The sequence below is a fragment of the Mytilus trossulus genome, chromosome 7 (genome assembly GCF_036588685.1).
Source record: "Mytilus trossulus isolate FHL-02 chromosome 7, PNRI_Mtr1.1.1.hap1, whole genome shotgun sequence".
NCBI classification, from domain to species: domain Eukaryota; kingdom Metazoa; phylum Mollusca; class Bivalvia; order Mytilida; family Mytilidae; genus Mytilus; species Mytilus trossulus.
The window spans coordinates 66,438,612-66,460,187 of NC_086379.1; the positions used below are offsets into that span (position 1 = coordinate 66,438,612).

At 33.9% G+C, this 21,576-nt stretch overlaps 1 protein-coding gene across 1 annotated transcript in view; it reads left to right on the forward strand.

Annotated features, from left to right (window-relative positions):
* The window catches only part of LOC134726604 (protocadherin Fat 4-like), a 63,917-nt gene that overhangs the window by 36,975 nt on the left and 5,366 nt on the right, over nt 1–21,576 (forward strand). The window contains exons 22-36 of the mRNA XM_063591014.1: nt 450–565; nt 939–1,046; nt 1,543–1,711; nt 2,275–2,369; nt 2,605–2,742; nt 3,434–3,539; nt 4,429–4,686; nt 5,144–5,280; nt 6,249–6,411; nt 7,091–7,228; nt 8,117–8,253; nt 9,802–9,987; nt 10,460–10,548; nt 10,978–11,064; nt 21,309–21,377. Coding sequence (XP_063447084.1) covers nt 450–565; nt 939–1,046; nt 1,543–1,711; nt 2,275–2,369; nt 2,605–2,742; nt 3,434–3,539; nt 4,429–4,686; nt 5,144–5,280; nt 6,249–6,411; nt 7,091–7,228; nt 8,117–8,253; nt 9,802–9,987; nt 10,460–10,548; nt 10,978–11,064; nt 21,309–21,377 — 1,996 coding nt within the window. The remainder of the gene's footprint in view (nt 1–449; nt 566–938; nt 1,047–1,542; nt 1,712–2,274; nt 2,370–2,604; nt 2,743–3,433; nt 3,540–4,428; nt 4,687–5,143; nt 5,281–6,248; nt 6,412–7,090; nt 7,229–8,116; nt 8,254–9,801; nt 9,988–10,459; nt 10,549–10,977; nt 11,065–21,308; nt 21,378–21,576) is intronic.

The following is a 21,576-nucleotide window of genomic DNA, read 5'->3' on the forward strand; positions in this document are numbered from 1 at the left end:
ATATTGAACAATATATCATTAAAAACATTTCAGATAAAAACTTTACATGTGTTTTTTCTTACTTATGTTAAAAGTATGACATATCTTAATGTCTAGAGTGGAAAGTTTTTTAAATAAAAGTTGGAAGTATCATAAAATTATATTTTTGTCCATACAGTAACCAATTTATTTTTCTATAAAACAATAAAAAGCTCCCTCTTTCAATTTACTATCACTCAAACATTTTTATCATTGCAAGAGGCTGTTTTATATCAATTTACATTCAGATATTAATGATTTTACAGCTTCATTGAGTCTTTGTGCAAGACACATAATACATGATAAATCTTTTGGGTGTTGGTTTTTTCTTATTTTATAAATAAATGATATTTCAATTAATAATTGACACTGTAACAGATATTCTCTGAGAACGTCACATTACACAGCATGCATTTGATATATATTTATAGGCTCTGTTGTTGGTACAGTGGAGGCTATTGTGGAAAATGGAACAAATCATAAACTTCACTACTCATTAATCCCTAACTCTGAGTCTAACGAGTTCTTCAGAGTAGCAGAAATATCTGTGAGTAAAACTATAATTGATAATATAACTGCTATAACCATGATAATAGTTATCAAAGGTACCAGGATTATAATTTAGTACGCCAGACGTGCGTTTCAACCACCTAAGACTCATCAGTGACGCTATAACATATTTATTCCATATTGATAGAACTTTAGTAGATTTTCTATATGAATGGGATTTTGAATAAATAAGCATATTTACTCAAGTTATGTTTTTGTCATGTATTTTTTTTTGTAATAGTTATTTACATAAACTAAAATGGAATTACATATTTTTATTGGACAATTTAAATAAAAGATGTAAAATGGCATCTGCTTGGTAAATTGTTCCTTAAAATCTGTTATTTGATTATCTCCTTTAAAACTTTCAGGGTAATATAACAACCTTGGCTACCATTGATAGAGAGAAGACACCTGCTTTTCATTTTGCTGTTCAAGTTAAAGATGGCAAAATCCCAGAAAGAACAGCTTATACAATGGTATGATTTTGTAATATCAAAAATATTATCAAAGGATAAATACAAACATGTGAAATGATGATATGAATTGTTTCTTTATTGGAGGGGAAAAAAGAAAATATAGCAGGTAGACATTATTTGAAACATGAAACATTCAGTTGGCTCAGAAAATTCACTACAAATAAAAAGACTATAATTTGGCAAATTTCAAAATATTTGCTGTAAATCATACGAGAAATTACAATTAAATGTTTAACCAAAAAGATGCACGGAGTACTTAATTTTTAATCCACATATATGATATAAAAATAATAAAAAGTGGTATGATAAGTCCTGTTTTAACCTGAATTATGGCTCTATATAGATATAGGAAGATGTGGTGTGAGTGCCAATGTATTTATAAAAAAAAATATACATGATTGAAGATACTGTTTACTGTTTCAGACTTTTCATATGAGAATAATTTTTTAGAACTTTTGAAAATTATAAATATTTTAACAAGTTTGTTTTTATTTAGGTTACAGTTACAGTTACTGATGTTAATGACAACCATCCAGAGTTCAAACAAAGGTCATATGAATATATAATTGAAGAGAACATCATATCACCAGGGATATTTGTCACAGCAACAGATGCTGATAGTGGTTTAAATGGAAATGTTTCATATTCATTGGTTAGAAATCCAGGTAAAAATAGCAAAACATTCAAATTAATCCCACAATGTTGTAATTACAAGGTGTCCAGACCCTGCGTATTAGACAAATAGATATAGTCTCTCTATGTAATGTACATTAATCGTCCTTCCCTCCTTCTATATCACCCTGCTCAGTTGCTCCATCATACTTGTGTCACTGTTTTGAGACAAGAGCAGGTATTTACAATGTGAAAGGATAAGTTTTCAAGCTTGCTCTCATCAAGCATAAAATTGTCTTATGGGGAAAAAAGACCAGTGATAGAATGGTAAACAGGAAATAGGATTAGACCAATAGAATGATAAACAGATATTTGTGTATTTTTTGTACAGATATCGCAAAATATAAGCTGCTCGACACTATGTAAAGCTTTTTTACTTGTTTGCAGTGCTCACTTACCAAAAATGTTGACATTACAGATTGTGGCTGATATTTTACGATAACAGTATGTAGAAAATCTGACAATCTATATGTATTTTAATTGAAGAACTTATCATGCTTATAAAGATTATAATTTTCTGGTCAAATAAGTATATTATTGATTTGTTTTTAAACAGGTAACCAGTTCCTTCTGAATGAACAAACAGGAATGCTGAATGTCAATGGAACTTTAGACAGAGAAGAAAAAACTTGTTACAACTTATCTGTACTTGTAAGTTAACATAACTGTTCCAGTAAGGTAATGAAAAGATATTTCTCTTTGCAAAATATTTGGTTAGTTGACAGTTGAAAAACCAAAATTCCCTGTACAAATTGTTTAACATAGAATAAAGCTTGGTCATTGACAAAACTACAGGCTTTAGTTTGTACCCTATAGAATTATTCCTCGAAACATTTCTGTAGATGTTTTAGTAACTGTCACATATTAATCATTGCTTCGATTTCAGGCTGTAGACCATGGAATTAATCCTCTAACAAGTTCTGTCTTGGTCATAGTAACTGTTACAGATCAGAATGACAATGCTCCAAAGTTTACAACTAACAACAGAACTTACTATGTCAAAGAAAATCAGCATCCAGGACAGGTGAGGGTATTGATTAGATTTCAGTTAAGATGTAAAATGCCTGTTCTCTATGCAATGTACTGAGAATATTAGCTGTTTCTAAAGAGGGATTTCAGTTATAAAGTATATACGATGGTAAAATGTAGCATATCATATTTCTGTGTAAAGTACTGTTAATTGTCATAATGAAGTTCATTGTATAATGTATTATGGTTGATGAAGTGTGATATGTCAATCCAGAGATTGAAATTCATACTACTTTGGCTTCATTTATTTTCGTGGGTTTCAATTTTCATGGATTGATTAAACTTGTTTTTATTTGATTACTTGATTTTGCCAATCTCTCCATATACCAGTAAAGCCAATGAAAATTTGTCATTCGTTAAACCTTTGAATTTGTGATTAACCTGTACCCACGAAACCCATTAAAATTGGTATCCAACGATTAGTAATGAATCCACAATATCAAAATTTTGTACAAGTGTGATAGGATTGCTTCATGTCAGTGGTAGATACATAGTTAGCTGTAATGGTTGGGCTAAGCAAGGTATTCTTTAGCTCTGTGTTTGAATATTAGGAGGAGAAGATGTGATTTTATAAAAAGAATAATTCTCTCTGGTTACAAAAGCAAGACATATTTCTATATCAATAGTTTATGATTTCGATTTATGGTAATTCTCATAGAAATTAGGGATATATTTTTGTATTGTAGCTTGTGTGTGACATAAAAGCTGAGGATCCTGACCATGGTGTGAATGGTTCAGTTATCTACATGTTTTCTGGAAATACATACCCACAGTTTAACATAGAACCAATGAGTAAGAGTTATAATTTCTCACTGAAGTCCTATATTGATTTTAGATAACTTAATTTAGTGATATCATTGATCAATCAATTAACCCATATGGTTGAGGGGAGATATAGAAAGTGTTTTATTGAGGCATCAACCTCAAAATTAAGGATGAATAAAATAGTTATACAAAAAAGTTATCAAGGCATATCACTTTCAATGCTTAGATCTTGCGCATAATTTTTATGCCTCACCTTTAATAGTAGAGGGGCATTATTTTTTCTGGTCTGTGCATCCGTTTGTTTGTCTGTTAATCTGTCTGTTCGTCAGTCAGTTTGTCCATCTGTCCTATTTCAGGTTAAAGTTTTTGGTCAAGGTAGTTTTTGATGAAGTTGAGTTAAATTTAAATTTATGACCCCAATTTTACAGTCCACTGAACATAGAAAATAATAGTGCTAGTGGGGTATCCATGTTATATGGGCACATTCTTGTTAACTTGAGCTGTAATAAATTATGTATATTTGATATAAAAATAATAGATGTGGCATAACTGTCAATGAGACAACTAACCACCCATGTTAAAATGAAGTGGACGTATCCTAGAAGGGGGACACAAGTTCATTAACCATCATCATTCAGGATCATAACCTCAAGATACTTTTGCTTTCTTTTACCATACATATCATCAGCTGTTGCACCTGGTCTGTGTTAAACATTTGGGCACTAGAATGGAATGTAAAATTCATGATACACTTAAGAATATGAGTATCAATGAAGTCATGGAGGTGATGGTTACATGTTTATGTTTGTCAAATTATTCAAATCTGACTTTGTAACAGAATCTACAAACTACTCAACAAAAAACATGTTTGAAGTTACATGCATACCGTATATTTCATTATTTATTTTTTTCACAGGTGGTAAAATTACAACATTGGTTAGTCTGGACTATGAAGTAAAGTCTGTCTATAACCTGACAGTGGTTGCCATGGATCTAGGTACACCTTCATTGAACTCAACCTTTGACCTCACTGTAATGGTACAAGATGTGTATGATACAGCACCACAATTTACACGTAGTTTATATGAGAGAACAATAGATGTTAATACACCTACATCTACAGTGATACTGGGTGTTACAGCTGGGCAGTACATTAAAGACTATAAAATAGAAGGTAGGGTCAATTATTTACTCTGTAATTATTTATTAAAATCTATTTAAATAAAATCTATTATGATGAGAGAGCCGGGCATCACATCAAATATTTATTCTATAAAATAAAAAGTCATAGTTAAAAAGAAAGTGAATGAGGGTACCAATAGAATATTCAAAGTCATAAGTAAAATTGAAACACCATGGCAAAAAAAAAGGCAAATTTCAGTCTACACAACACAACAGCATTTATGGGAGTAAATAAAAAATGAATTTAATTTTAACCATAAGGCTATAAAATGACTTTAAAACTGTTTTTTTTACAATATGGATAAAAGATGTGGGTATATATCAAAGATAAACAAACCCAACATCACGTCACAGCATATCAAAAATTAATTTAAGTTATCTATAAATGAGAACAAGATAATTTGAAAACAATTTAATTATTTGATGAAATTTTTTTATAATCTTTTTAGATGGAAACAGTGGAAATCATTTTGATATAAATCCAGCATCAGGGGTAATAACTCTGTCAAGCAGATTAGGTACAAGTGTACTTGAGTATAAACTGAATATTTCTGCAACTGATCATATTCAGACAAAATATACACAGGTATGTACTACAGTGTTATAGAGTAGATACATTACGTAAGTTTGTATGTGTACAAGAAAAATAACAGCCTTAGTTGACAATTAGTTATGTGCAAAATAGTACATGAAAAAACAATTTTACAGAGCAAAAAACAACAACCACAGAATTACAGGCTACTGACAGGCACAGAATATGGTAGGCTAAAACATGTAAGTGGGCACCCAATCCTTTCACTTATTCTGGGACAGTGGCACAACAGAATAATACAAGAAGTATACAAAACAATAAACAAACAATGCATATGATCAACAGCAACTAACAACAACCGCTCAATTACTGGCTCCTGACTTGGGAGCTTTGCTTGTTTGCTGTTTACCTCGTTCATATTTGATGGTTGGATGTTTTTACTGTTAGTATAATTGTGCATATAAACCACAGTTTGGCATATTATCAGTATATTTCATGCAATGTTTTTGGGACCTCAGTGGGCAAGTGGTCTAAGTAGTTGGTAATTTAATCACTAGCCCGTCAACACTGAGGTTGTAAGTTCAAACCTCTCTAGTGCAGGTGCACTCTTCTCAAATCTTAAATTGACTAGATTGGAAGTCCTCTCAGGGCACTCAGGCTTCCTGCATCAATAAGAACTAGCCACCACAAAATAGCCCCAAAGTAATGAACAAAAGTGGCATTAAAACACCAAATATGAAATCAAATCAAACAATGAAATAAAAAGTTGTTTTTGGGCGCATGAAATACACATGAAAGTTTTATGAAAGACCTATATGTCTTAAATAGAAAATTTTATGAGACTTGTATGTGTCTAAAATAACAAACTTTTAATAAAACTCGTTTTTGTTTATATTTACAAAGGATATGTATAAACATTCTACTGTACACTATCTCTTTCTTTTTTTTGTCATTGACAAGAAACTGTTGATAAGGCATGTACAAAAATTGTAAAAAATAACATGTAAAGTAATTTTTGACAGGTTTTGATTCATGTAACAACCAGTTTTGTACAGATGAAAAATAACACCTTCACAGCTACTATACCAGAAAATATGAACACTACCACACAACTAATAGATCTGAACTACACTGATGGTAGTAATACAGTATTCTCATACCAGATTATACAAATAATACCAGACGGTAAATATACTTAAACATACTGTACATCTGAGATGTAAAATAAACTTAAGATAACATATTCTATTCTAAGAGGCCGATTTGGGTGTAGGGTGGGGTTGGACAAGGGGTCTGGGCCTGCCTTACTCCAAACATCTGCTTGCCAAGGGCACACTTTTTCAAATCAGTACAATTTATCAAAAAGGGTACAGGGTTTGTCTGTCAAATTCCGCTGTAAACAGTCCCTTTACTTTTACTTTCATTTATGCTTAGTGTAAAGTTAAAAGTACTAATCCTATTGCAATTTGTTTACTTCTATCATTGTGTACAGTAAAACTTGTCAAAATTCTACCAAGCTGCACTAGTAAATCCATTCAAGGCATCAGTAGAAGTAGTACAAGTGCACAAAGAAAGCATATGTTTAGTCATGTTGTATTAAATTTTAACTATAACTTAACTATTGTAAAAACAAGAATTTTCCTGGCTCACCTAACATATCTGTTTAATAATCGCCTTAATCTTATTTGATTTAAAAAAATTATAGATAAACATCAAGTTAATCATTTATGCTCAAAGGTAAAATTAAGAATGGCAGTGCATTTATTTACATAATTTCTTGTTCTACTGTCATCTGAAAGTTATTTTAATGACCTGAACTGAAATTTAATAGAGCTGGGTTTTGAACTATATTTTACATTTACAGTGTTGGACACATTTAGATTAAACCAGACAACAGGAGAATTGTACTGTATAAAACAACTAGACAGGGAGGATATAAATCAATATACCTTTTATATCAGGGCTGTTCCATCATCTAACAGAGTTAAAAGATCTGTAAAAGGTATGTTTTAATAAGTACATTTGTTTTAACATGTTTAATGAGTAAGATTATGAAAACTTAATTTCGATATTGCAAGTATTTTCATGGAAAACAAATATGAGGATGCCAAGTTAAGGTCCACAGCACCTGTACTAAAAATGATATTTGGAGGAAATTTTGTTTTGCTCATATCTTACATAAATTCAATCATCCTATATTGTTTACCTATCTTGTCCAGTTAAAGCTTTATAGTCATGAATTCTTCCTGTATGAACTTTACCTCTTAGTCTTTTCAATTACGTTATATTTTACTTGCGGATTCATTAATAGTTAAAAGAAAAGAATACTCTCTTCAAAACCTGTTCAGAAAAAAAAAAGTACAAGTGATGTCCAGAAACGCCTTTTTGTTTTACCTTCTCTCTGTTATAAAATGTTGTTAAAATAAAACATGTTTTTATGCCCAACCTACAATAGAAGAGGGGCATTATGTTTTCTGGTCTGTGCTTTCTTTCATTGTCTGTCTATCCGTTCGTTCTTCCATCTGTCCCTCTTCAGGTTAAAGCTTTGGTGAAGGTAGTTTTTGATGAAGTTGAATTCCGAACAACTTGAAACTTAGTTCACATGTTCCCTTTGATATAATCATTCTAATTTTAATGCCAAATTACAGTTTTTACCCAATTTCAAGGTCCATTGGATATAGAAAATCATAGTGTAAGTGGGCATCCATCTACTATGGACACATTCTTGTTATTCATGAGCTAGTTCCTAATTCAAAAACTAAAGTTTAAAAACAAGGCTCATATTGTCACATGGTGGAGGACCTGGCCCATGTTGTCACAAAAGGATTGAAAACACAGCATATGTTGTTGTTTAGATTGAAAATTATCACATTAAAATAAATTATTTTAGACTCACCAGGTGACATTAAAGTGGTTGTTTATGTGCAAGATGAGAATGACAACTCCCCAAGATTCTCTGCTGGCCCAGTACTAACAATGGGTGTGTCAGATACAACATCTGTAGGGGACCTTGTGACTACACTTAAGGTGAGTAGTTTAAGAAGAAAATAGCCTTTAGAGTTTTCTTTTGAATAAGTTCTTACATTGGGCATGTCTGATGCAATTGTAAGGAGGAATTAATCCGTAGTTAATATACAAGATATTAATACTAATAATTTTCTGGTGGAGAGGTAAATGTGTCATATATACTTGTTACAGTAGTATGGATGTTGTTGCAACTAGGAGTGTTAATCCTACACTCAGGAATGGAGAGAAAGTAATATTTGGTGCGTACTTTTGTAACCACCCTAAGGTAAAAGTGTCAAATTAGTGAATGCACATCTAAGGGAATAAAAAATAAAAAAAAGATATGATTGCAACTGAGGGTTTTCATTTCCAAACCTGTTTGTTGTTTGCCTCAGTTAACTTCCATGTACAACTTATTTCAGGGGCGGATCCAAGATTTCCACTTAGGGGGGGCGCAAAATTAAATTTTTGCCGAGCGGAGCTAGGCGAAAAATTTTTGAAGTTATTTTTAGGTAAAATTATTGAAATATTCTGCCAAAGGGTGAAATGAAGATATCTCGAACTATTGTGTGGTAAAATGATCGAAAAATTAAAGTTTCAAGTTGAAACAGCCTTAATCCACACCCGACAACAATCTACAGATAGACGGGCGGACAGACGACCGCAAAGTGAGACGAGACAGATCACAATTGCTCACCTGACATATGTATTTTGCAAACGAAAATTTCTACTTTTACCAGCAATTTTTAATTGTCCTTTCATAATATCTGTTTTTTTTACTTTTTAATTTTTGGAGGTTGTCCCAGACTTTACTGTGTTCGCAACAAAATAACTAAAATCAGAATGAGATGCATTTACGCAGTTATCTTTATTTTTCCAAGCATGTAATTCGGTACAGAATTCGGCTAAATATTTAGGTTTGCAAGTGAGAAACAAATATAGACACAGAGATACAAAATAATAAACTAACCTTTCGATTAAAACAGTATTTCTATCTTCCATAACGGATATTATGAAAGAATCTCACCTGCCGATAGTTTCTTGACCGTGTCATGATGACATTGTGAAAGTGAGTATAAGGGATGTTTTGGAACTTCAATTATCAAAGAAATTTATTATAAAAACCGGAAATACAATGTAACATTAGTTTTTACTTTAACTGCTAAAAAAAACTATTATCATGATTTGTCATCAAACGCAGCTCCGCATTTGACACTTTCCTTTGAAATAATTTATAGAACTTTAATAAAGCGTAGGTCAGTTGATTAGTAATCACGTTGATTCTGTTAAACTGACTGTTTTATATACTTTGAAAGATAAAAAAGATGTAATGGTCTCTTCTGATACTTAAATATGTTGGAGTATAAAACCCATGCTTTGCAAATTTTAGGGGGGGCGCACGCCCGCCACGCCCCCGCCTAAATCTGCCCCTGTATTTTTTGACGGCTCCTCAGTTATTTTCCATGTACAACTTATTTTTTGACGGCTGAGAATTATGTTTTATTAGAAATCTATGACTTTATTAGGTATATTATATAGAAATTCATTACAATATATGTATACTTATAGGCTGAGGACGTAGATATAGGAGATACAATCCAGTATCAGATAAATGGTGGACAAGATAAAGACAGCTTCAGTATAGAGAATTCTACAGGCAAGATCTACAGTCGTATCAAAGTAGATACTGGTAAAACTTATACTGTCATAGTTACTGCTGATGATGGCAAGTTCTCTACTGATATTACAGTCAAGGTAAAATGTCTAATTTGTTAACCATTAATGTCGTCTTGTGGTATTTGTTGGCCTCAAGCCAAGGAGCGTCAGTTTGAACCCCAGACATGTCACACCATAGACTTTTAAAAAATTGATTTTTGCTGCTTCTTCGCTAATTTCATTTGGTTTGCCACTGGACATTAAGTAGCCATTCATTATCATTAACATCTAATTTCTTATTAACTATTATGAAACTGTTCTACTCTATTGAAATGTACAATAACTTGCTTACTCATATTAAATTTAGCATTTAGTCAGTCAGCATAGTCAGAATATAAGCCTTAAAACTGGTGCAAAAAATAAACTAAGGCTCATTTCTATTTATATTTCCAGTTTTAGAATGATTAATAATACCATTAGTGGCATTTATAAATATCCTTGCTCTGCCACATTTGGATGAAATTAGTTTGATGAAGAATACTTTAAAATGTAGTATAATTTTACATTACAGTTTTTGGTGATTTCAAGTTCAGACAAAGTTGTATTAACTATACCAATCGCACTGCCTGAGTTTGAATCCAAGAGTAAAACTATTATGAGGTAAGCTATTGGTATTATCCTTAGATTTTAGGATTTTTTCCTTCTAAAGCTCTACTGTTCAGTGGTAGACTAGTGGACTGGATATTATGTTTATTATGACTGGGACAAATCTAAGCTATTACTGATTTCTCTTTATTGCATGATAGGAAAATAAAGGTTTTATGTATACCAGTATAAAGATTCTGCAACTGCAACAAGTGTGTTAGGATATTTCTCCACTGGAGACAGTCAGATTTTTTACAAGTGAAGAGAAATATTTCAAGAAATATGAAAATAGTGCAAAATTAGAGAAAGCATATTAAACAACAATTGTCTATAAACTAACAATGTTTAAACTTTATTCTGCCGTGATTTTCCTTTTATTTATTTCTTCAACAGGAGATAATTTACTGCTTATTATAATTTCTCGTTTTTTTCTTTAAATTTCAGAAATATAAGTCATATTGTTGGATTTAAAGTTGAACTTGAAAAAAGTGGTGTTCATGTTGATTCTAAAACTCATCTTGATTGGTCAAAGTAAGTTGATATATATATATGCCAGCTTTGCCAGTTGTTGTGTTTATAAGAGTTGTTCTTTTTATAAAATAGAATAATTCAAAATTTTCCTCTGTTGCATGATAAAAAATGTTTGCATTCATCATTCATTCTTATGGTATAAGCTATTGTGTATGGATACAGACTCTTTCACAAATAGAATTACCAGTCTGTCTGACATACCTTTCACAAATAGAATAACCAGTCTGTCTGACATACCTTTCACAAATAGAATAACCAGTCTGTCTGACATACCTTTCACAAATAGAATTACCAGTCTGTCTGACATACCTTTCACAAATAGAATTACCAGTCTGTCTGACATACCTTTCACAAATAGAATTACCAGTCTGTCTGACATACCAAATAGAACTACCAGTCTGTCTGACATACCTTTCACAAATAGAATTACCAGTCTGTCTGACATACCTTTCACAAATAGAATAACCAGTCTGTCTGACATACCTTTCAGTGCTTTCACAAATAGAATAACCAGTCTGTCTGACATACCAAATAGAATAACCAGTCTGTCTGACATACCAAATAGAATAACCAGTCTGTCTGACATACCTTTCACAAATAGAATAACCAGTCTGTCTGACATACCAAATAGAATAACCAGTCTGTCTGACATACCAAATAGAATTACCAGTCTGTCTGACATACCAAATAGAATAACCAGTCTGTCTGACATACCAAATAGAATAACCAGTCTGTCTGACATACCAAATAGAATTACCAGTCTGTCTGACATACCAAATAGAATAACCAGTCTGTCTGACATACCAAATAGAATTACCAGTCTGTCTGACATACCTTTCAGTGCTTTCACAAATAGAATAACCAGTCTGTCTGACATACCAAATAGAATAACCAGTCTGTCTGACATACCAAATAGAATTACCAGTCTGTCTGACATACCTTTCAGTGCTTTCACAAATAGAATAACCAGTCTGTCTGACATACCAAATAGAATAACCAGTCTGTCTGACATACCAAATAGAATTACCAGTCTGTCTGACATACCTTTCACATATAGAATTACCAGTCTGTCTGACATACCTTTCACAAATAGAATTACCAGTCTGTCTGACATACCTTTCACAAATAGAATTACCAGTCTGTCTGACATACCTTTCACAAATAGAACTACCAGTCTGTCTGACATACCAAATAGAATAACCAGTCTGTCTGACATACCAAATAGAATTACCAGTCTGTCTGACATACCTTTCAGTGCTTTCACAAATAGAATAACCAGTCTGTCTGACATACCAAATAGAATTACCAGTCTGTCTGACATACCTTTCACAAATAGAATTACCAGTCTGTCTGACATACCTTTCACAAATAGAATTACCAGTCTGTCTGACATACCTTTCACAAATAGAATTACCAGTCTGTCTGACATACCTTTCACAAATAGAATTACCAGTCTGTCTGACATACCAAATAGAACTACCAGTCTGTCTGACATACCTTTCACAAATAGAACTACCAGTCTGTCTGACATACCTTTCACAAATAGAATTACCAGTCTGTCTGACATCTGACATACCTTTCACAAATAGAACTACCAGTCTGTCTGACATACCTTTCACAAATAGAATTACCAGTCTGTCCGACATACCTTTCACAAATAGAATGACCAGTCTGTCTGACATACCTTTCACAAATAGAACTACCAGTCTGTCTGACATACCTTTCACAAATAGAATTACCAGTCTGTCTGACATACCTTTCACAAATAGAATTACCAGTCTGTCCGACATACCTTTCATAAATAGAACTACCAGTCTGTCTGACATACCAAATAGAATTACCAGTCTGTCCGACATACCTTTCACAAATAGAACTACCAGTCTGTCTGACATACCTTTCACAAATAGAATTACCAGTCTGTCCGACATACCTTTCATAAATAGAATTACCTGTCTGTCTGACATATCAAATGGAATTACCAGTCTGTCTGACATACCTTTCACAAATAGAATTACCAGTCTGTCTGACATATCAAATGGAATTACCATTCTGTCTGACATACCTTTCACAAATAGAACTACCATTCTGTCTGACATACCTTTCACAAATAGAAGTACCAGTCTGTCTGACATACCAAATAGAATTACCAGTCTGTCTGACACACCTTTCACAAACAGAATTACCAGTCTGTCTGACATATCAAATGGAATTACTAGTCTGTCTGACATACCTTTCACAAATAGAACTACCAGTCTGTCTGACATACCTTTCACAAATAGAACTACCAGTCTGTCTGACATACCAAATAGAATTACCAGTCTGTCTGACACACCTTTCACAAATAAAATTACCAGTCTGTCTGACACACCTTTCACAAATAGAACTACCAGTCTGTCTGACATACCAAATAGAACTACCAGTCTGTCTGACATACCTTTCACAAATAGAACTACCAGTCTGTCTGACATACCTTTCACAAATAGAACTACCAATCTGTCTGACATACCAAATAGAATTACCAGTCTGTCTGACACACCTTTCACAAATAGAATTACCAGTCTGTCTTACACACCTTTCACAAATAGAACTACCAGTCTGTCTGACATACCAAATAGAACTACCAGTCTGTCTGACATATCAAATAGAATTACCAGTCTGTCCGACATACCTTTCACAAATAGAACTACCAGTCTGTCTGACATACCAAATAGAATTACCAGTCTGTCTGACATATCAAATAGAACTACCAGTCTGTCTGACACACCTTTCACAAATAGAATTACCAGTCTGTCTGACATATCAAATAGAATTACCAGTCTGTCTGACATACCTTTCACAAATAGAACTACCAGTCTGTCTGACATACCAAATAGAATTACCTGTCTGTCTGACATATCAAATAGAATTACCAGTCTGTCTGACATACCTTTCACAAATAGAACTACCAGTCTGTCTGACATACCTTTCACAAATAGAATTACCAGTCTGTCTGACATACCTTTCACAAATAGAATTACCAGTCTGTCCGACATACCTTTCATAAATAGAACTACCAGTCTGTCTGACATACCAAATAGAACTACCAGTCTGTCCGACATACCTTTCACAAATAGAACTACCAGTCTGTCTGACATACCTTTCACAAATAGAATTACCAGTCTGTCCGACATACCTTTCATAAATAGAATTACCTGTCTGTCTGACATATCAAATGGAATTACCAGTCTGTCTGACATACCTTTCACAAATAGAATTACCAGTCTGTCTGACATATCAAATGGAATTACCATTCTGTCTGACATACCTTTCACAAATTGAACTACCATTCTGTCTGACATACCTTTCACAAATAGAACTACCAGTCTGTCTGACATACCAAATAGAATTACCAGTCTGTCTGACACACCTTTCACAAATAGAATTACCAGTCTGTCTGACATATCAAATGGAATTACCAGTCTGTCTGACATACCTTTCACAAATAGAACTACCAGTCTGTCTGACATACCTTTCACAAATAGAACTAACAGTCTGTCTGACATACCAAATAGAATTACCAGTCTGTCTGACACACCTTTCACAAATAGAATTACCAGTCTGTCTGACACACCTTTCACAAATAGAACTACCAGTCTGTCTGACATACCAAATAGAACTACCACTCTGTCTGACATACCTTTCACAAATAGAACTACCAGTCTGTCTGACATACCTTTCACAAATAGAACTACCAATCTGTCTGACATACCAAATAGAATTACCAGTCTGTCTGACACACCTTTCACAAATAGAATTACCAGTCTGTCTTACACACCTTTCACAAATAGAACTACCAGTCTGTCTGACATACCAAATAGAACTACCAGTCTGTCTGACATACCTTTCACAAATAGAACTACCAGTCTGTCTGACATATCAAATAGAATTACCAGTCTGTCCGACATACCTTTCACAAATAGAACTACCAGTCTGTCTGACATACCAAATAGAATTACCAGTCTGTCTGACATATCAAATAGAACTACCAGTCTGTCTGACACACCTTTCACAAATAGAATTACCAGTCTGTCTGACATACCTTTCACAAATAGAACTACCAGTCTGTCTGACATACCAAATAGAATTACCTGTCTGTCTGACATATCAAATAGAATTACCAGTCTGTCTGACATACCTTTCACAAATAGAACTACCAGTCTGTCTGACATACCTTTCACAAATAGAATTACCAGTCTGTCTGACATACCTTTCACAAATAGAATTACCAGTCTGTCCGACATACCTTTCATAAATAGAACTACCAGTCTGTCTGACATACCAAATAGAACTACCAGTCTGTCCGACATACCTTTCACAAATAGAACTACCAGTCTGTCTGACATACCTTTCACAAATAGAATTACCAGTCTGTCCGACATACCTTTAATAAATAGAATTACCTGTCTGTCTGACATATCAAATGGAATTACCAGTCTGTCTGACATACCTTTCACAAATAGAATTACCAGTCTGTCTGACATATCAAATGGAATTACCATTCTGTCTGACATACCTTTCACAAATAGAACTACCATTCTGTCTGACATACCTTTCACAAATAGAACTACCAGTCTGTCTGACATACCAAATAGAATTACCAGTCTGTCTGACACACCTTTCACAAATAGAATTACCAGTCTGTCTGACATATCAAATGGAATTACCAGTCTGTCTGACATACCTTTCACAAATAGAACTACCAGTCTGTCTGACATACCTTTCACAAATAGAACTACCAGTCTGTCTGACATACCAAATAGAATTACCAGTCTGTCTGACACACCTTTCACAAATAGAATTACCAGTCTGTCTGACACACCTTTCACAAATAGAACTACCAGTCTGTCTGACATACCAAATAGAACTACCAGTCTGTCTGACATACCTTTCACAAATAGAACTACCAGTCTGTCTGACATACCTTTCACAAATAGAACTACCAATCTGTCTGACATACCAAATAGAATTACCAGTCTGTCTGACACACCTTTCACAAATAGAATTACCAGTCTGTCTTACACACCTTTCACAAATAGAACTACCAGTCTGTCTGACATACCAAATAGAACTACCAGTCTGTCTGACATACCTTTCACAAATAGAACTACCAGTCTGTCTGACATATCAAATAGAATTACCAGTCTGTCCGACATACCTTTCACAAATAGAACTACCAGTCTGTCTGACATACCAAATAGAATTACCAGTCTGTCTGACATATCAAATAGAACTACCAGTCTGTCTGACACACCTTTCACAAATAGAATTACCAGTCTGTCTGACATACCTTTCACAAATAGAACTACCAGTCTGTCTGACATACCAAATAGAATTACCTGTCTGTCTGACATATCAAATAGAATTACCAGTCTGTCTGACATAACTTTCACAAATAGAACTACCAGTCTGTCTGACATACCTTTCACAAATAGAATTACCAGTCTGTCTGACATATCAAATGGAATTACCAGTCTGTCTGACATATCAAATGGAATTACCAGTCTGTCTGACATACCTTTCACAAATAGAACTACCAGTCTGTCTGACATATCAAATGGAATTACCAGTCCTCTGACATACCTTTCACAAATAGAATTACCAGTCTGTCTGACATATCAAATGGAATTACCAGTCTGTCTGACATGCCTTTCACAAATAGAATTACCAGTCTGTCTGACATACCAGATAGAATTACCAGTCTGTCTGACATACCTTTCACAAATAGAATTACCAGTCTGTCTGACATATCTTTCACAAATAGAATTAACAGTTTGTCTAACATACCTTTCACAAATAGAACTACCTGTCTGTCTGACATATCAAATGGAATTACCAGTCTGTCTGACATACCTTTCACAAATAGAACTACCAGTCTGTCTGACATACCTTTCACAAATAGAATTACCAGTCTGTCTGACATATCAAATGGAATTACCATTTTGTCTGACATACCTTTCACAAATAGAACTACCATTCTGTCTGACATACCTTTCACAAATAGAACTACCAGTCTATCTGACATACCAAATAGAATTACCAGTCTGTCTGACACACCTTTCACAAATAGAATTACCAGTCTGTCTGACATATCAAATGGAATTACCAGTCTGTCTGACATACCTTTCACAAATAGAACTACCAGTCTGTCTGACATACCTTTCACAAATAGAACTACCAGTCTGTCTGACATACCAAATAGAATTACCAGTCTGTCTGACACACTTTTCACAAATAGAATTACCAGTATGTCTGACATACCTTTCACAAATAGAACTACCAGTCTGTCTGACATACCAAATAGAACTACCAGTCTGTCTGACATACCTTTCACAAATAGAACTATCAGTCTGTCTGACATACCAAATAGAATTACCAGTCTGTCTGACACACTTTTCACAAATAGAATTACCAGTCTGTCTTACACACCTTTCACAAATAGAACTACCAGTCTGTCTGACATACCTTTCACAAATAGAACTACCAGTCTGTCTGACATACCAAATAGAATTACCAGTCTGTCTGACACACTTTTCACAAATAGAATTACCAGTCTGTCTTACACACCTTTCACAAATAGAACTACCAGTCTGTCTGACATACCAAATAGAACTACCAGTCTGTCTGACATACCTTTCACAAATAGAACTACCAGTCTGTCTGACATATCAAATAGAATTATCAGTCTGTCTGACATACCTTTCACAAATAGAACTACCAGTCTGTCTGACATACCAAATAGAATTACCAGTCTGTCTGACATATCAAATAGAACTACCAGTCTGTCTGACACACCTTTCACAAATAGAATTACCAGTCTGTCTGACATATCAAATAGAATTACCAGTCTGTCTGACATACCTTTCACAAATAGAACTACCAGTCTGTCTGACATACCAAATAGAATTACCTGTCTGTCTGACATATCAAATAGAATTACCAGTCTGTCTGACATACCTTTCACAAATAGAACTACCAGTCTGTCTGACATACCAAATAGAATTACCAGTCTGTCTGACATACCTTTCACAAATAGAATTACCAGTCTGTCTGACATATCAACTGGAATTACCAGTCTGTCTGACATACCTTTCACAAATAGAACTACCAGTCTGTCTGACATATCAAATGGAATTACCAGTCTGTCTGACATACCTTTCACAAATAGAATTACCAGTCTGTCTGACATATCAAATGGAATTACCAGTCTGTCTGACATACCTTTCACAAATAGAATTACCAGTCTGTCTGACATACCAAATAGAATTACCAGTCTGTCTGACATACCAATCACAAATAGAATTACCAGTCTGTCTGACATATCTTTCACAAATAGAATTAACAGTTTGTCTAACATACCTTTCACAAATAGAACTACCTGTCTGTCTGACATATCAAATGGAATTACCAGTCTGTCTGACATACCTTTCACAAATAGAATTACCAGTCTGTCTAACATACCTTTCACAAATAGAATTATCAGTCTGTCTGACATACCAAATAGAATTACCAGTCTGTCTGACATACCTTTTACAAATAGAATTACCAGTCTGTCAGACATACCTTTCACAAATAGAATTACCAGTCTGTCTAACATACCTTTCACAAATAGAATTACCAGTCTGTCTGACATACCAAATAGAATTACCAGTCTGTCTGGCATACCAAATAGAATTACCAGCCTGTCTGACATACCTTTCACAAATAGAATTACCAGTCTGTCTGACATATCAAATGGAATTACCAGTATGTCTAACATACCAAATAGAATTACGAGTCTGTCTAACATACCTTTCACAAATAAAACTACCTGTCTGTCTAACATACCAAATAGAATTACAAGTCTGTCTGACATACCAAATAGAATTACCAGTCTGTCTGACATACCTTTCACAAATAGAATTACCAGTCTGTCTGACATACCAAATAGAATTACCAGTCTGTCTGACACACCTTTCACAAATAGAATTACTAGTCTGTCTGACATACCTTTCACAAATAGAATTACCAGTCTGTCTAACATACCTTTCACAAATAGAATTACCAGTCTGTCTGACATACCAAATAGAATTACCAGTCTGTCTGACATACCTTTCACAAATAGAATTACCAGTCTGTCTGACATACCTTTCACAAATAGAATTACCAGTCTGTCTGACATACCTTGTACAAATAGAATTACCAGTCTGTCTGACATATCAAATGGAATAACCAGTCTGTCTGACATACCTTTCACAAATATAATTACCAGTCTGTATGACATACCAAATAGAATTACCAGTCTGGTTAGCATACCTTTCACAAATAGAACTACCAGTCTGTCTGACATATCAAATGGAATTACCAGTCTGTCTGACATACCAAATAGAATTACCAGTCTGTCTAACATATCAAATGGAATAACCAGTCTGTCTGACATACCTTTCACAAATTGAATTTTACCAGTCTGTCTGACATATCAAATGGAATTACCAGTCTGTCCGACATACCTTTCACAAATAGAATTACAAGTCTGTCTGACATACCAAATAGAATTACCTGTCTGTCTGACATACCTTTCACAAATAGAATTACCAGTCTGTATGACATACCAGATAGAATTACCAGTCTGTCTAACATACCTTTCACAAATAGAATTACCAGTCTGTCTGACATATCAAATGGAATTACCAGTCTGTCTGACATACCAAATAGAATTACCAGTCTGTCTAACATACCTTTCACAAATAGAATTACCAGTCTGTCTGACATACCAAATAGAATTACCAGTCTGTCTGACATACCAAATAGAATTACCAGTCTGTCTGACATACCTTTCACAAATAGAATTACCAGCCTGTCTGACATACCTTTCACAAATAGAATCACCAGTCTGTCTGACATACCTTTCACAAATAGAATTACCAGCCTGTCTGACATACCTTTCACAAATAGAATTACCATTCTGTCTGACATATCAAATAGAATTACCAGTCTGTCTTACATACCTTTGCAAATAGAATTACATGTCTGTCTGACATACCAAATAGAATTACCAGTCTGTCTGACATTCTTAATAGAAATACCAGTCTGTCTGACATACCTTTCCAAATAGAATTACCAGTCTGTCTGACATACTTTTCCAAATAGAACTACCTGTCTGTCTGACATACCAAATAGAATTACCAGATTGTCTGACATACCTTTCCAAATAGAATTACCAGTCTGTCTGACATACCTTTCACAAATAGAATTACCAGTCTGTCTGTCATACCTTTCACAATAGAATTACCAGGCTGTCTGACATATCAAATGGAATTACCAGTCTGTCTGACATACCTTTCACAAATAGAATTACCAGTCTGTCTGACATACCAAATAGAATTACCAGTCTGTCTGACATACCAAATAGAATTACCAGTCTGTCTGACATACCAAAGAGAATTAGCAGTGTGTCTGACATATCAAATAGAATTACCAGTCTGTCTGACATATCAAATAGAATTACCAGTCTGTCTGACATACCTTTCACAAATAGAATCACCAGTCTGTCTGACATACCTTTCACAAATAGAATTACCAGTCTGTCTGACATACCTTTCACAAATAGAATTACCAGTCTGTCTGTCATACCTTTCACAATAGAATTACCAGGCTGTCTGACATATCAAATGGAATAACCAGTCTGTCTGACATACCTTTCACAAATAGAATTACCAGTCTGTCTGACATACCAAATAGAATTACCAGTCTGTCTGACATACCAAATAGAATTACCAGTCTGTCTGACATACCAAAGAGAATTAGCAGTGTGTCTGACATATCAAATAGAATTACCAGTCTGTCTGACATATCAAATAGAATTACCAGTCTGTCTGACATACCTTTCACAAATAGAATTACCAGTCTGTCTGACATACCTTTCACAAATAGAATTACCAGTCTATCTTACATACCTTTCACAAATAGAATTACCAGTCTGTCTTACATACCTTTCCTTACAAATGCAGCATACAAATACAGTAAATTAGATTTTCCTTTTGAAATTTATATCTGTATTTGGAAAATCCTTTTGCTGTTTATTTATGTTATTTGAGATCAAGTATTCACATTGCCACATCTAGGGTCATTGCATTTTGAAACTTCATATTTTATTCTAGCTATGTCATAATAAGAGAAGATTCACTTGGTGATAACATTAATTATTGTTAAAATATTTTATTTTGCAGGACAGACATTTACTTCCATGGTATCAATGAGACAGGAGGATTCATACTACCTCAGCAGACATCATTCAGGTAAATTCAAAAATAATTTTATATCGACAGCATTATTAGATTTTGTCTAAACTCTGCCATTTAACAGTTCAAATATGTTTTATATACTTGTCTGTCCTTGAAGACCGCATGTTGACCTCTTCTTTACATGTTTGAAATAATATTGTTGTTGAATTGCTGTTTTATTGATATAAACCTCGTACGTGTATCTCCTAATATT